The sequence below is a fragment of the Dendronephthya gigantea genome, unplaced genomic scaffold, assembly GCF_004324835.1.
Source record: "Dendronephthya gigantea isolate DGI-Jeju-01 unplaced genomic scaffold, DenGig_1.0 000170F, whole genome shotgun sequence".
NCBI lineage: Eukaryota > Metazoa > Cnidaria > Anthozoa > Malacalcyonacea > Nephtheidae > Dendronephthya > Dendronephthya gigantea.
In genome coordinates, this window is record NW_021163180.1 from 175,460 (window position 1) to 189,811 (window position 14,352).

Genomic DNA, 14,352 nt, shown 5'->3' on the forward strand with positions numbered 1-14,352 from the left:
CGATTCTTGCTCTTGGTCTGTATCAGCACAATGTCTCCAGGCTTAGGTTGGAACTTGTTTCTCTTGTGGGTCATGTTGTGCCTTTCCCGTAAAGCTACCAGGTATTCTTTTCTCCAACGCCGCCACAGCTTGTTCTTACATTCGATTAGATATTTCGCTCGTTTTCTCAGCTCTCGTTCTTCGATTCGCCATGTTTCTTCCATAGGGAGTTGGCATGTGTGTTGATGGAGGAACATAGCTGGGGTGAGGGTCGGTAACTGGATGTCGTCCTCAACGTACAACAGTGGTCGGCAATTGATTTGAATTTCAATGTCGAGCAGAACCTCGCTTAGTTCATCCCAAGTGAGATGGCCTCTCCCAATCACCTTGTACATAGCTGACTTGACAACCCGATGAGGCGCTCGAATTGGTCGCCCCACCAGGGTGCACGACTCAGGTTAAGTTCGTCTGGCTTTGACGAACGCCCCGCCGTTATCGGAATACACTACATGATGAAGGTACTGGTTTCAAGGTTCCGCAACAGTTCTAAGTGGACAGCTCTCGACAAACTGCAAGCAAAGATCACGAGGTAAGACTTCCCTTCTGCCTTGGAGGATTTCCAGAACTTCATTGGCCCAGCAAAATCGACACCGATTACCTCAAACGCTGCGCACCAGGTGTGGTTCTGTCCTCCGGTAGTTGTCCAGCCACTGGAGTTGTAAAAGAAGTAAGGCGAAATCTCTTGCATCCCCAACATCGACTGCGTATCATTTTCACAAGACTTCGAAGGCGAGGGATCCAGAATGTTTCTCGTACCGCCGCCATCGTAAGTCCGACACCACCATGTAGCGTTTTGCAGTGGACATGTTGCACCAGCTTTTCCGTAAATACCACGTTCCGTGGTAAGTGGATAGGAAGGATTCCTTGCATTCCTCCGATACATAGTATAATTCCTCGATCGTCCGTCTTTAAACCCAGTTGCACGCTGGTTTTCTTATAATGTTGTTCGACCGTGTCTCAGGGTTTAACGCATCTGATCCACCAATACTTTGTCGTCTCGATCTCTTCCATATCCAAAGGTCCTAATCTCTTTTCTTTGGCATGGCAGTTGTGAATAAATCGGTTCATCCATGCAGACACTCTCAGTGTTCGACGCAGCGTGTTTCTTTTGAGAAGTTTGTCTAACTCGTCTGTTGTAGTTTCGGTGGATTTGGCTACGTAAACGAGGTCTCGATTAATCTTTGTTTCAGCTGCCGATTCGGGTGATGATTTTGTTACCGGATTGTCTGGCCACTTTGCTTGATCACTGAGCCATTCTGGACCCGACTGCCACAGCGATGAAGATACAGGACTGCCTCTGCTAGCAATGTCAGCGGGGTTGTCCTTTGTTGGAACATGTCGCCACTGAATTGATGGGTGAGCCTGGATCTTCGTAACACAATTGGCGACGAATTGCTTGTAGGCCCAATTTCCAACTATCAGTGCAGAGCCACTGTGCTGTCAAGCCATGCGAACATCAAAGGTTGTTGTTCTTTTGGTAGTGCTTCACAAACATTCACTAGAAGATTTGTCGCCATGTGAGCCCCGACCAGTTCCAGACAAATTTCTCTTCGCTAGCCGACTCTTTGCTGCCACTAACTGCTGTGTTGTTCCCGATTGCTGTCTAACCACTGCGTAAACTGCTGCCCCTACACCTTTTGTGTAGACGCATCACCGAAGGAATGTAATACAATCTCATCAATTGGTTCCTGGTATTTTGCAACAGATCTCGGCACTTCTTCCTCTATGGGTAAGGATTGTTCCCAGGTTCGCCAACGTTTCAACTGTTCGTTATTAATCTTAACATCCCACGGGAGTTTTCCATCACACACGTCGCGGAATAGGAGTTTTCCCTCCAAGATCAGCGGTGAAACCAACCCTAGAGGGTCATAGATCTTTGCCAGTTTACGTAAGATGCCTCGCTTCATCGCCGGTACTTCTTCGCTTGAGAATGAAATCTTTAACGTGTCGCTTTGTTTGTTCCATGTCAGACCAAGCACTTTCGATTCTTTGGGTTTCACCATCAGCTGTGTCTTTGCATAAAATTGTTTGACCGTGTCGTATTCTTCAATGTGCCCATCTCGTTGCAACTTCTTTGTTAGACTACTCAGACGATGGAGACTTCCGTATTTGTTGGCCGGCAGATGGGGATGATTGCTCCGCCAGGGCAATCCTGTCTCGTACCATCCTTCAGCTGATCGTTGCAATTGTTCCTTGAACTCTGCATGCACCATGTCCTGATCGTGTTCTGTGGAATCTTTGAGCCCCAATACATCAAGACGACACAGTTCCTCGTAATCTATGTGACTGGTCTGGGTAAGAAACATGGTTTGCCGGTCGATTTCATTTCCGGGTGACATGATGAACCACCCCACCAGTTTGGTGTATTCAGCAACAGGTTCTCCCGCTTCACCTACCATTGGTGGTCGGCTGGTCTTAATTCTCGCATAGTCACCCACGCTTAGAATAACATGAATGGGTAGTTGGTCTTTCTTGTTGTTGTAACGTGTTCGTAATGTTGATTGTCTATTGACAACAGTTCGTTCTTGTCAACCTTTGAGCTTTGCATCCATTTTGAAGGAGTTGTCAAGGGATTGAACAACAACGTCGTACGTTTCCATTCTCATAAGGTGAGAGCCCATTAACATCTCGATACGTTTGGTTGAAGCTTCTGAGGGTTTCTTGTTCAGCAAATCTCCAACTTTAGCTGAGATAGAAGAGCTGCCACCTCCTGTGTCTATCAGTGCTCTCATTATGATTCCGTCCACTTTAAGCAAAACCACTGGGAAAACTGCTTCCCCCACTCCACTTGGTGTTAATGTCACTTTCATGGTCTCTTCCGGCTGCGTTTTGTCACATATTGAGGTGTGATGTCTCCTATGACATGTCTGGCATGATGTTTTGCTTTGGCATTGTGCGGCCCGATGAATCCCAAACGGACAGTTGAAACACAATCACTTATTTACTGCTTCATTTGTTCATCTATTTTATTTCTAATTTGTACATAGTGTTCTTGATAAGAAGTATAACCTCCTAATAAATCAATTGTTTAATTTCTCCACGATGTGAATAACATGATTAGTTCTCGATAATGCTTTTCAGAATAAACTTCTTTGTTAAAACAAACACTTTGAATAATTCTGGCTTTCACTCTTTTTATTTTTTTGTTCAATTTCCTTTTCCTCATCATTATCATCATTATCACTCAAGTTTGTCTCATGTGGGTAGTTATCAATATCTACTCCACAAGATGGTTTAATATATGGCTTACCAGTAGAGTCATACCATGCTGCCCAATCAGCAAGTGACAGATTTTCAAGTTTTGCTGGTCTCTTAGTGTGACGCTTTATTAAACCAGATGCATAAACTTCATCAGAATCATCTTCCAAATTGGTAATTTCTTTTAAAGGTTTTAGCAATTGAACTCTCTTCTCAGGGGGTGAAGTATTCTTAAATATTACTTGACGTGAAGATTTCCTCATTGAAAGTTGCAGTACTATGTTGACTGCTTCTTGTGCACTTATTTCAACATTGTTTAGAAATTTATTACCAATATCTCTCACTTGTTTAATAGTACAGTTTCCTTTTCATGCTTCTTCACAAACTGTTCTGAGGAGTTCACTCATGCCTTTCTGAGCCTTAGATATATATATGATACAATATACATTGCATATGCATATACATCAAGTACAAATTGAATGTCCATATTTGTATGCCATGCACTGAGACATGCAGCATTGTAATTATTAATCCTTAGTTCATTAGGCTTTCTTTTCAAGAATATTGTTGGTGGTGTATTCAGACTAGATCTAACAGCCAGCAAATAGTTTTGTTCTGTTAATTTAAGAGTTATTAACAATTGATCAAATGTAATATCCTCACCCTCTTTCATATCATTTAGATACTTATTTATAAACTTCCATGTATCTTTATGCTGTTCACATTCACTATTATCCATGTCAATTTCTAATGGATATAAAATTTTGGTTGACCTCATAGGTGGCTGTGGGTAATTAAACCGACATACACTTTTTGATTTCTTTCGACATGTGTGAGAATGACGATGAATTTGTCGTTTACAAGTGCAAGTAACTCAGGATTATGAGTTGGTTTTAGCAATATTAACATATGAATATGAGGTGAACCTCTTTGTTGATATTCAACTCTGTAAAACCAGTCAGCAATTTTCCCAAGAGGCGCAGTTCTACTAATAAGAAAGTTTTTTAAAAACTGACCTATTTGATAATCAAAGTGTCTAGCACATGTTACTGGATCACTCTTAATTAATCTGCTTTTCTCTTCCCAATTGAGGTTTTCAAGCTCATTTTCAGCATAGTCTTTGTTATCAACAAGTTTACCAAGTATTCTTAGGAGATGAATCCACTGTGTTTCTGCAGATGAGAAACTACAAAATAAAGATGCTGAACCCAAACTGCCTTATCATTGCAAATATATCCTTTTTAGCTTTTTCAAAATATGGAGGGGATCCTCTCAAAGCCAGTGGCGTGCTGGCAGGGGGGCCATGGCCCCCCCAGTGAAGGTTTCTCCAGGGGGCGCCAAGGCTTGAACGGGGTGCCAAAATTGCACAAAATCACCGAAAGGCGAAAGCACACAGTCCCACACACAAAAGCATTAGTCCGAAGTGGAATTTTGTGTGGAAACACAATTTAGATAACAATTAATACACATCGTCAAGACGTCAACAGAGAACGCGGACAAGTTAACTTTGTATAGAAATTCGGAATTTGCTTCTGAACTTCAAAAGGTAATTACCAATTTTCCCGGCAATCCCCGCCCACTTGTCAATTTCCAAAATAATATAGTTATTAAACTCTTGTATTTCAAATGCGCACTGTCAAAGGATGTAATTGTGGAATAAAAATGTGAATTGATTTGGTTTACATTAAACTACTATTGGTAAGTGTTGTATATTCACTATATTGTATAATTACCTCTACCCAAACTCTCATTACTAATTCATGAGCTAACTGCTAATAAAAAAATCACGTTAATATAATCGCCACCGCCTGTGCATGACTGCATGTCTTTATTCCGCAGCATTAAATTGAACAGCAAAATGTTAACACATTTTACGGGTTGAATTTCTCCCTAATACTGGTTTGTCTGAGAAGTTATATCATACTCTCCAGTCTCGCCTCTCTCTTAATGTAGTGATTCAAAAAGCTCCTCAAAATAATGAAAACATGTTTAAAACGCTTTTCGGTGTTAAACCTAACACCTTATTTGAGGCTTGTGTTTGTGAATGTTTCAACGCTGTAGGCCTCTGGCGCATCTTGCGCTTTGCTAATCGCCAGTGTGCTGTATTCACTCGCAGTCTCGCACATTCACAAATAATATATTTCATTGATTGATTTCCATTTCAAAAATAAATTGTAATAGACTATATGCTACAGCAGAGAGCCAAGTATATTACCGCATATATAGTATGGCCAATGGCCAGAGGCTGATGGCCAAACCAATTAACCAAATGACAAGTACTAGATGCCGCTTGTAAATAATTAAAGTTGAGATGATAAACACTTGGCAGTTGGCGCATTTTTGGATGCCTTATTAGCTGCTACGTCGCTCGCTACAGCCTCATATATTTCAATCATAGAATCCATGGCCTACCGGAATAGCTAGCTAAATTTGATTTAACATTTATACCTATCACATATTTACATGTGTGTGTCCAGTGTCTGCAACTTCTCGCCATCGGCAAAATTTATATTTGAAAATCGTTTTCCGAGACCTCCCAGTTTTAACTATTTAACTTAGTTCGAACGTTTATAATTCCAATCTGATAATAATTTTAACCTTTTACTTTACTTTTATTAAAATTAATGCAAAGGCCAAACTCCAAAGCCCAGTCAAATGTAATGTAATTCGACTGGGCATTGCTTTCATTGAAATCAGAGTAGCGAGCGAAGTTCTAACCCGATCTGATGCTATCTTGCTAATTGCTATCATAACTGTAGCTATGTCAGACAACCAACCATCAAAAAGAAAAAAGTCTGGAGCTGAATTCAGAGAAGCAAAGAAAGCTAGGCAGCATGAGAATAAGCAACTTGGTGCCTTTATGCTAAAGTACTTCCAATCCGAAGATGAAAAGCGTGAAAGTAAAGAAAAACCTGTCCAGGAAGAAAAGGGTGGATCACTTGGATGTAATGAGGGTGAAACGCCTGGAACCTCAGAAAGCTGTCAAAGCTTGATCTTTCAAGGCAAACAAGGATCCGGAGTGGATTTACCAGAATCTGAAATTAATGAAGTAGCTGAGCAAGGCGAGGAAACTCAAGAAATTGTAGTTAATAAAGAACTCAGCAAGAGACATGATGTTGAGGAGACATTGCAAGAACAAGATATCGTCGAGGAACCAAGCCACTGTCAAGTGAAATCTCCGATACACAGGGAATTTCTGTCCAATCCAAATATCGTTGTTGACGAAATCAGTGGAACATTTGATCCTGCATCAATCGTTGGCTTAACTTAAGCACAGACGAGAAAGAGAAAATAATAAAAATGGAGCCCTGCCAGCCAAATCAGCAGATATTGAAGTCGAGAACGAAGCAATTTGGAGAGCGTTGCAGGTACTGTTCACAGCAAGTATTTTTTCATGATGATGACACAAGACGAAAATGGATTTCCTATTCATTGAGCACGGATAGCCTATTTTGTATACCTTGCCTTCTGTTTACTGATGCATTGTCACGTGGTGAGTTAGCATGCGCAAATCAAGGAAACGCTTTCACTGTTGCCGGATTTTCCAACTGGAAGAAACAGCTCAGCGTTGTGAAAAACCGCGAGATGTTGGCAGCTCATGCAAGTGCTAAAGCTGCAGAGGTGCTTTTCTTCCAAGAGAAAACCATCGCTTCACGCTTGGAACAACAAGGAAAGGATGAAGCAGCTCAAAGGAAGGTGGAAGTTACTAGTAATCGGAATATAATGACGCGGGTCGTAGATACTATAATACTCCTTGGAAAGCAAGGACTTGCATATAAAGGCCATCGAGAATCACTTGCAAGCGAAGTGTTAAACGTTGGAAACTTCTTGGAGGTGTTGAAGTTCCTGTCTCCATATGATGTTACAATCCGTGACCATCTTAAAAAAGTCCGCAAGACGCATGAAGCAACGGCAGAGGTCGGAAAACGTCCAGGAACCAACGCAACCAAAAAGAAGAAGGGTCGTGGCTCGAAACTCATGTTTCTTGGTAACAAGACACAAAACAACATAATTGATGTAATCGGAAAGGAGATCACTTGTGAGATAGTAAAAAGAATACAGAAATGCAAAGCTTGGGCATTGATAGCTGATACCACGCCTGACATTAGCCACCATGAACAGCTTAGCATTTGTGTCAGAATAGTTGATCGCGTTGGTTATTGTTCGGAGCATTTGTTATGTTGCCAACGAGCACCTGGTGCACTGCACAACAGCTCTACGACACCATTGTAGATGCATTCAAGTCTCGAGGGGTTACCTTTGATAAAATAGTTGCGCAGACGTATGATGGGGCTTCAAATATGAGTGGTTGTGATAACAGGCTGCAAACAATCTTTAGAGATGAAATCGGTAGTCATGTAGTATACACTCAATGCTATGCTCACACTCTCAACTTGGTCTTATCGGACTCTGCTGGTATTGCCATTAACGGTTATCTCTTTGTTTGGCGATCTGGAGAAAATGTACACCATTTTCAGTAAATCTGAAAAAACCACTCAATGTTTGAATCCGTTCAGAAAGCTCAGAAGCTCAAAGTCCTTTCGTTGAAACGCATCAATACAGTCCGTTGGAATTCTCGTGAGTTCAGCCTGAAAGTCTTTCTTTTACAATACGATTGCATTATGAAAGTTCTTGAAGACGTTGTCGCAGAAACTTCATTTTCGAGCACAAGGAGAGGAACTGCGAAGGGACTTATTGAATCTTTCGGAAAAAAGCAAATTAGGGCAACAGCTTATCTTTTTCGTGAAATTTTCGTGATTACGGGTCCTTTAAGTCGATAACTACAAAGTGTTAATGTGGACCTTGGCAAAGCATTAGCTATGATCGACGGCTCTCTTTCTCGGCTTCAAAGATTACGTATTGATCCAGATGGAATAATCAGAAGTTGTGAGAATGAATGTGGTCCTGTTGAATGGAAAGAAACAAGGGTGAGGTGTCAAAAAGTAATGGATGGTGAGATTGCTGAAGATGAACCAGAGGAGACACCCCTAGTTCAGTGGAAACGAGAAACATTCCATGTTGCTGTTGACACGCGATTGCGGTTGCAATCCCAATCAGTTTTGCCACTGCTGAGCGCTCATTCTCAGCACTTAAGAGAGTGAAAACTCAAATTCGGTCAACTATGTTGCAAGGACGGTTGGAAGCCTTACTCTTGATGGCTGTTGAGCGCGGAATTTTAAATTCTCTGGACAAAGAGTGTATAATTGACGTGTTTGCAAAGACGTCAATAGAACTTTCAAAAGCACTTTTGTAAATTAACAGTTAACAGTCTTTTACTCTGAAACTATGTAAACATAATTTAATCAATAATAACTTTTTATGTGATTTATATTCAATGCCTTTAGCCATATACCCATTAATGTATTAATGAATTTGCAGTTTATTGATCTAAATATTTCGTCAAAACACCTTTAAAAGTTAAAACGCGATAAATGGCTTTCCGGGCACAATTGATTTCAAAATTTCCCGAGGGATTCGCCTGCATGACTTACCATGCGGTCATAAGTCTATGACGCTCGCACATATAAAAATTACAAGCACAAAAGGTGGCGCCAAATTCCAGCTGGCCTCCCCTGGAGAATACGGGCCAGCACGCCACTGCTCAAAGCTCTTAGGAATTTAAATCCTTGATCATGTTTAATCATGCTATCTATCACTCCTGGTTGTTTTAGTTGACCAGCTGTAATTGTGCCACTATTTCTGTGACATTTTTGCAATGCAACTTGTGACTGACCTAGCAGGATTTTCATTTGTAACTTCTTAGCTTTAAAGAAAATATTTTCAACACACATTGCTGCCCTTCTGTCAGATCTTCTTAATTCTGACTTGCAAATTTCACTGTAATGGACATCAGTTTGTCTATCTTTATTGTCAGGACGTTTCTGCCCTAGAAATATGCTGCCAGGATATGCCAATTCTTCAGAATATTTATCTCTGAATATACTTATAGGCTTATTGCCTTCAGCAGGTGCAATATTTAAAATACACTGACATTCATTATCAGTCACAAAGTCTGGGGCTGTTAACATTGTGTCAGTGACCCAAGCAGGTATTTCTACCTCATCTTCACTCCACTGATTTTCCTCATCTGAATGTGTTTGTTGAACATTATTAGAGTTTGTAACACTACCCATGTTTTCTGTATTACAGTCAACTGTATACGGTGAATTCTGTGAAGGATCATCAATAAGGTTATCATCTAAAACATTTAAATTGCCTTCAAACCAAGTATTATTAAAACTTAAACCTTCCTCTTGATAAAGGTTACCATTATTCACAAGCCATTTGGCAGCTTCTGCTACCTTTTGTGGTCTTACATTGAGTGACAAAGCTGAACTTTTGTATTGTAATCTTCTCTTAAGGTTCACTTTAATTGTACTGGTTTCATTTGGTAATCTTGGTAACATGCTGACTGTATTAGCAACATCTGCAGGAACATTAACAATATTTCCATTGATTTTGAGTTCTTTACCTCTTGGAGCTTGAATAAGTTTTTGAAATGCGAGTCTTGGAGCAAGTAATCTACATTCTAATTCATTTAAATAAAAAAATGAAGTTTTTTTTGGAAACTGCATGCCATTTATAATAGCACAAGGCACCTTATTGTTTTTTAAATGCTTATTACATGTTTGACACAACCACTCGAGATTGTTAACACTGACTTTATTCAAAAGTCGGTTTTAGACATCAGGGTTATTTTCCTTAAGTGTTCTAGCTAGGACAACACTATGTTTATACCATAATTGATCACAACAAGTGTAAATATAATGAGGGCTTTGCGAGACAATTTCATGAAATTTGGATATCAAACTTTGTGTTGATTCAGAACGTTTTTCTTTTCTGTACTCCCGTATATATACTTTTCGTTTTTGCTTAGACTCAGTACTTTGTGTGGAGGATTGAAAATTGTCACTAGTTGTCTGTTTGGCACACCACAAACTGTCAATGTCATGTATTTTGCTGATAGATTTATTTATGTTCATCTCAACACTTCTACTATTATTTAATATTTCAGAAATATGTAACTCATTATCGTAGACACCTGTAGGGATGAGCCGATTAATCGGTAAATAATCAGCAAAGCCGATTAATCGGCCTTTTTTAAAATAATCGGTAATCGGCCGATTATTGCCTGATAATCGGCAAATAATCGGCAATAAGACTTTTTCTGTTTCTGCCAAGAAAATGATAAAATAACTGAATGAAAGTGAATAGATTTTCAATTTTTCACGTTGCGGGCGTCAAAAAAGTGAAAAAACCCACGTCTTTTGTCTCATCTGTGTTTGAGGAAGTCATTAAAAACAGTTAAGCCACCGACGCATTCCGATGCCTCAGCATTGCATTCCTATGCAATGAGTCATACCATAATGTGTTTTCTGATTGGCTAAAATAAATCATGATGTTTGTTATAAAATGCAGAGGAAATAATTTTCTAGCAGTAATACGAGAAATTTTCGCAGAAGCTAATGGCGCACGCGGTAAAAAGTGCAGTTTGGACATATTTTGACATTTTGGAAGATGACAACACAAAAGCTATGTGTAAAGTTTGTCAGGAAAAAGGCTCTCGAGTTATAATCAGCAGAGGAGACAAAAACATGCAAGCAGTTCACCACGACAAACATGCGCAATCACCTCCGCAAGCATCCGACGGAATTTCTTGCACTTTCATCAGATGAAAAGGAAAAGAATATTGCAAAAGGTAAAAGAACACTACAAGACACGAACTCAAGGCACGGTGACGATGAGAAAGAAACTAAAAACGCAGATGTCATTAGAACAAAGTGTTGAAGCCGGTTGAACTTGGGATATGAACAGTCATCAAGCCCAGCATATTACCAAACTAATTGGTGAAATGATAGTTCTCGACAACCAACCATTCCTAATTGCCGAAGATCTGGGTTTTATGCATCTGATGAAACATGATGTAGCCCCGCGTTATCATTTACTGAGTCGACACCACTTTAGTGATGCTGTAATTCCCAATTTAGTGAAACGAGCCGAAGCAGCTGTTGCCAAAATGTTGGAAAAGGCAAAACATTTCTCCTTTACTTCAGACATTTGGACATGTTCCCACAACAACGATGCGTTCATTAGCCTGACAGCCCACTGGATTGATGAAAATGAAACAAAGTTCCCGCGGCAGTCAATCGTACTACAATCAAGTTTCTTCCCCGGAAGCCACACCGGGCCGCGAATCGCTGAAAAGTTTACAAGCATGTTGTCAAAGTGGACTATCGACAGTTCAAGATGTCACATCGTTGTTACTGACAATGCGAGCAACATGACAAATGCCGTGCAGTTGGCCGGTTTGACGGGCAGCCCATGCTTCATTCACACACTGCAGTTAGCGATCAGCGATGCCATCTTTTCCCAAAGAAGTGTCAGCGACATGATTGCCAAGGCGAAACAAATGGTCACACACTTTCGTCACTCGGCGCTCGGAAGTAGCAGGCTAGCAGAACTCCAAAGTGATCTGGGTCTTCCAAAGAAAAAGTTGATTCAGGATGTGGCGACAAGGTGAGTTAAATTATAAGTTATTGCCGTGTGCGTTACAACCATAGGCGGCCCAAAATTGGCGGCGAAAACTTTTTTGACTATTTGTCAATGTAATGTATAATATATAATTACATAATTATATATGTAATTATATATTATACATTACATTGACAAATTGCCGAAAAATTTTTCGGCCGCTAATTTTGGGGCTTTGGGCCGCCTATGTTACAACCTTGAAACTTGACAAATGTTTCGCATGTTTTAAAACGATAGTGTTTGTTTTATTTATTAACCACCAATATCAATATGGATGTTTTTTTTTCGTTTTGCAGATGGAATTCCACTTACTACATGTTGGACAGGCTGTTGGAGAATAAGAGGGCTGTCACACTCTACTCTGCTGAAACACCAACCACAACTCTTTCGCCCAACAAGTGGTCGTTGATGGAGAAGGTCCTTCGCTTGCTTCAACCGCTCAAGGAATACACTAAGCTGATGAGCAACAACAATTCGTGCATATCCGAAGTGATTCCCGCCATTACAGTGTTGAAGAAATTTTTAAGCAGAGATGACGGCGAGAAGACAGCTGGAGTACGCACAATGCGCGATGAGCTGAGCAGTGCCTTGGAAAGAAGATTCCAATCAACCTTTTCCAACAAGAATTTCGTGTTGGCTACAACTATTGATCCAAGATTCAAAACAAAGTTTTGTAAAGATGATGGTCGTTCTACGCTGATTGATGAGCTCAATTCTGGCCAAGATTCCTCAGAGTCCGTTACGTCAAGCCCAAAGGAGAAAGAGTCGGTAAGCCGCAGTGATGGTCCGCATCAAGCACTGTGGTCGTGTTTTGATGAGATAGTTGCATCTGACGAGTGTGTTACAAGTCTTGAAGAAGAGGTCAACGCATTTCTCAGTCTTCCATTGCAACCGTTACAAGCGTGTCCCTATACCTGGTGGGTCTCCAACAAGAAAGCCTATCCGAATATTTTCAGCATCGCGCTGAAGTATCTAAGTCCACCAAGTTCAAGTGTTTATTCCGAGCGTGTATTCAGTGAGGCTGGGAACATTTCAACTGAAAACCGCAATAGACTAGCTCCACATAAAGCTGACAATATCCTCTTTTTACATCATAATCTACCAAAACTCAACTTTGAATATTTGACATGCGAGAATGAAGCCGATTTTCATTGTAAATAGTGTATATTGTAAACATTAAAACCGCATTTACAACTTAATGGTTATTCATCTTGTACTTTTCCTTTTAATTTTTAAATAATCGGCAGCTACCGATTAATCGGCCGATTAGTTCCAATAATCAGCTCATAAATAATCGGCCTCAGTAATCGGCAATTTTCCTTATCGGCTCATCCCTAGACACCTGACATAGAAGATGCAGAAGAGTGTGGTAATGTTGATACATGATGATACTCATCTATATGGCCCAAATAAATATCAGTTAATTGCTCTGTTGGCGATACTGCTTGTATTATATTGTACTCTCCAAACAATTCATGTGTCTCTGCAATAGTAATTTTTAACTTCAGGTGGTCAGCCACAGCTTGTATAATTATTACATCTGTCCATTCCCCTTGGATAGACATAGTATTAAGATAATCTAACCAGGAGTTTTCAGTATTACTTTCAATGAATCTCTGAGGATTATCTGAGGATTAATATGCAATACCGACTGCTGTAACTTCTAAATGGCGCTCAGGGTCACCATATAACTGATGAGACACCGCTCGAAAGAAACAGTCGCCATCCCCATCAACATCACATGGTATTAACTGATAGCATCTTAGCCTTTGTGCTAACACTATATTTGATGGCAGAACAATGTTGGTATTTTCAACAGGACCAGGATTTAATTCAATATCTCCTGACAACAACAGTTTATTTTCACATATGTTATACTGACAGAGAAAATTGCTATTTTTGTTTATTGATTGATTGCATAAAGAATGTTTTCTAATTTTAAGCTTTCTCTGAACTTATATTAACAACGGATGGTCTAATATATGCAAATGACTGAAGAAATGTATGTTGCGTATGCATGAATTGAAAACAATATTCCTTGAAATTGCCCACTAGTTTGTTTAAAGTAGAAGACTTGGGTGCAGACCTGAGCGAGTAACACTTTAGAAGTGGTGGTTTATTTTTCCTCTTTTTCATAGCTAATATTATTCGCTTCAAAGGTAATCTAGAAGGCTCGCAATCTCTTTTAAATTGTTTCATATTTGGTTGAGTTAATTTTCTTGCACAAGATCTCACAGAAAATCGATAATTACATTTACACACACAGCGATCTGAATTTATACATTTAATACAACTACTGTGGACAGGTCTTGAATGTAAAAGCTTACGTTTCTGGTCGAGATTCTGCTGAATAACATGAGATTCTAATTGCATTGATCTCCGAAGAGACTGTTCAATTGTTCTCCGAAGAGATTTATTTGCCCTCCGAAGAGGTTGTTTTGCCATCCGAAGAGGTTCATAAGTCCTCCGAAGTGGTTTAGCCTTAAGAGGTAGATTCTTTCGTAAAGTATAAATTATCGATCCATACAACTCACAAAATATACTGGAAGTACTGTCATTCGCACTGGTTAAAATATTAGAATT

At 39.9% G+C, this 14,352-nt stretch overlaps 1 protein-coding gene across 1 annotated transcript; it reads left to right on the forward strand.

Annotated features, from left to right (window-relative positions):
- Positions 1–11,452: 11,452 nt before the first annotated feature.
- Positions 11,453–13,155, forward strand: LOC114537955 (zinc finger BED domain-containing protein 4-like). The gene is made up of 3 exons (XM_028559075.1): positions 11,453–11,754; positions 12,066–12,537; positions 13,108–13,155. The coding sequence occupies exons 1-3, from the start codon at positions 11,453–11,455 to the stop codon at positions 13,153–13,155; spliced, it is 822 nt and encodes a 273-aa protein (XP_028414876.1).
- Positions 13,156–14,352: the final 1,197 nt, after the last annotated feature.

Bases quoted from the DNA above. Each gene is read 5' to 3' on its own strand.
- LOC114537955 (XM_028559075.1), top strand. From the start codon at position 11,453: ATGTTGTCAAAGTGGACTATCGACAGTTCAAGATGTCACATCGTTGTT. The intron at 11,755-12,065 runs GTGAGTTAAATT...TTCGTTTTGCAG, and splicing joins ATTCAGGATGTGGCGACAAG to ATGGAATTCCACTTACTACA. The intron at 12,538-13,107 runs GTAAGCCGCAGT...GCTCATCCCTAG, and splicing joins GCCCAAAGGAGAAAGAGTCG to ACACCTGACATAGAAGATGC.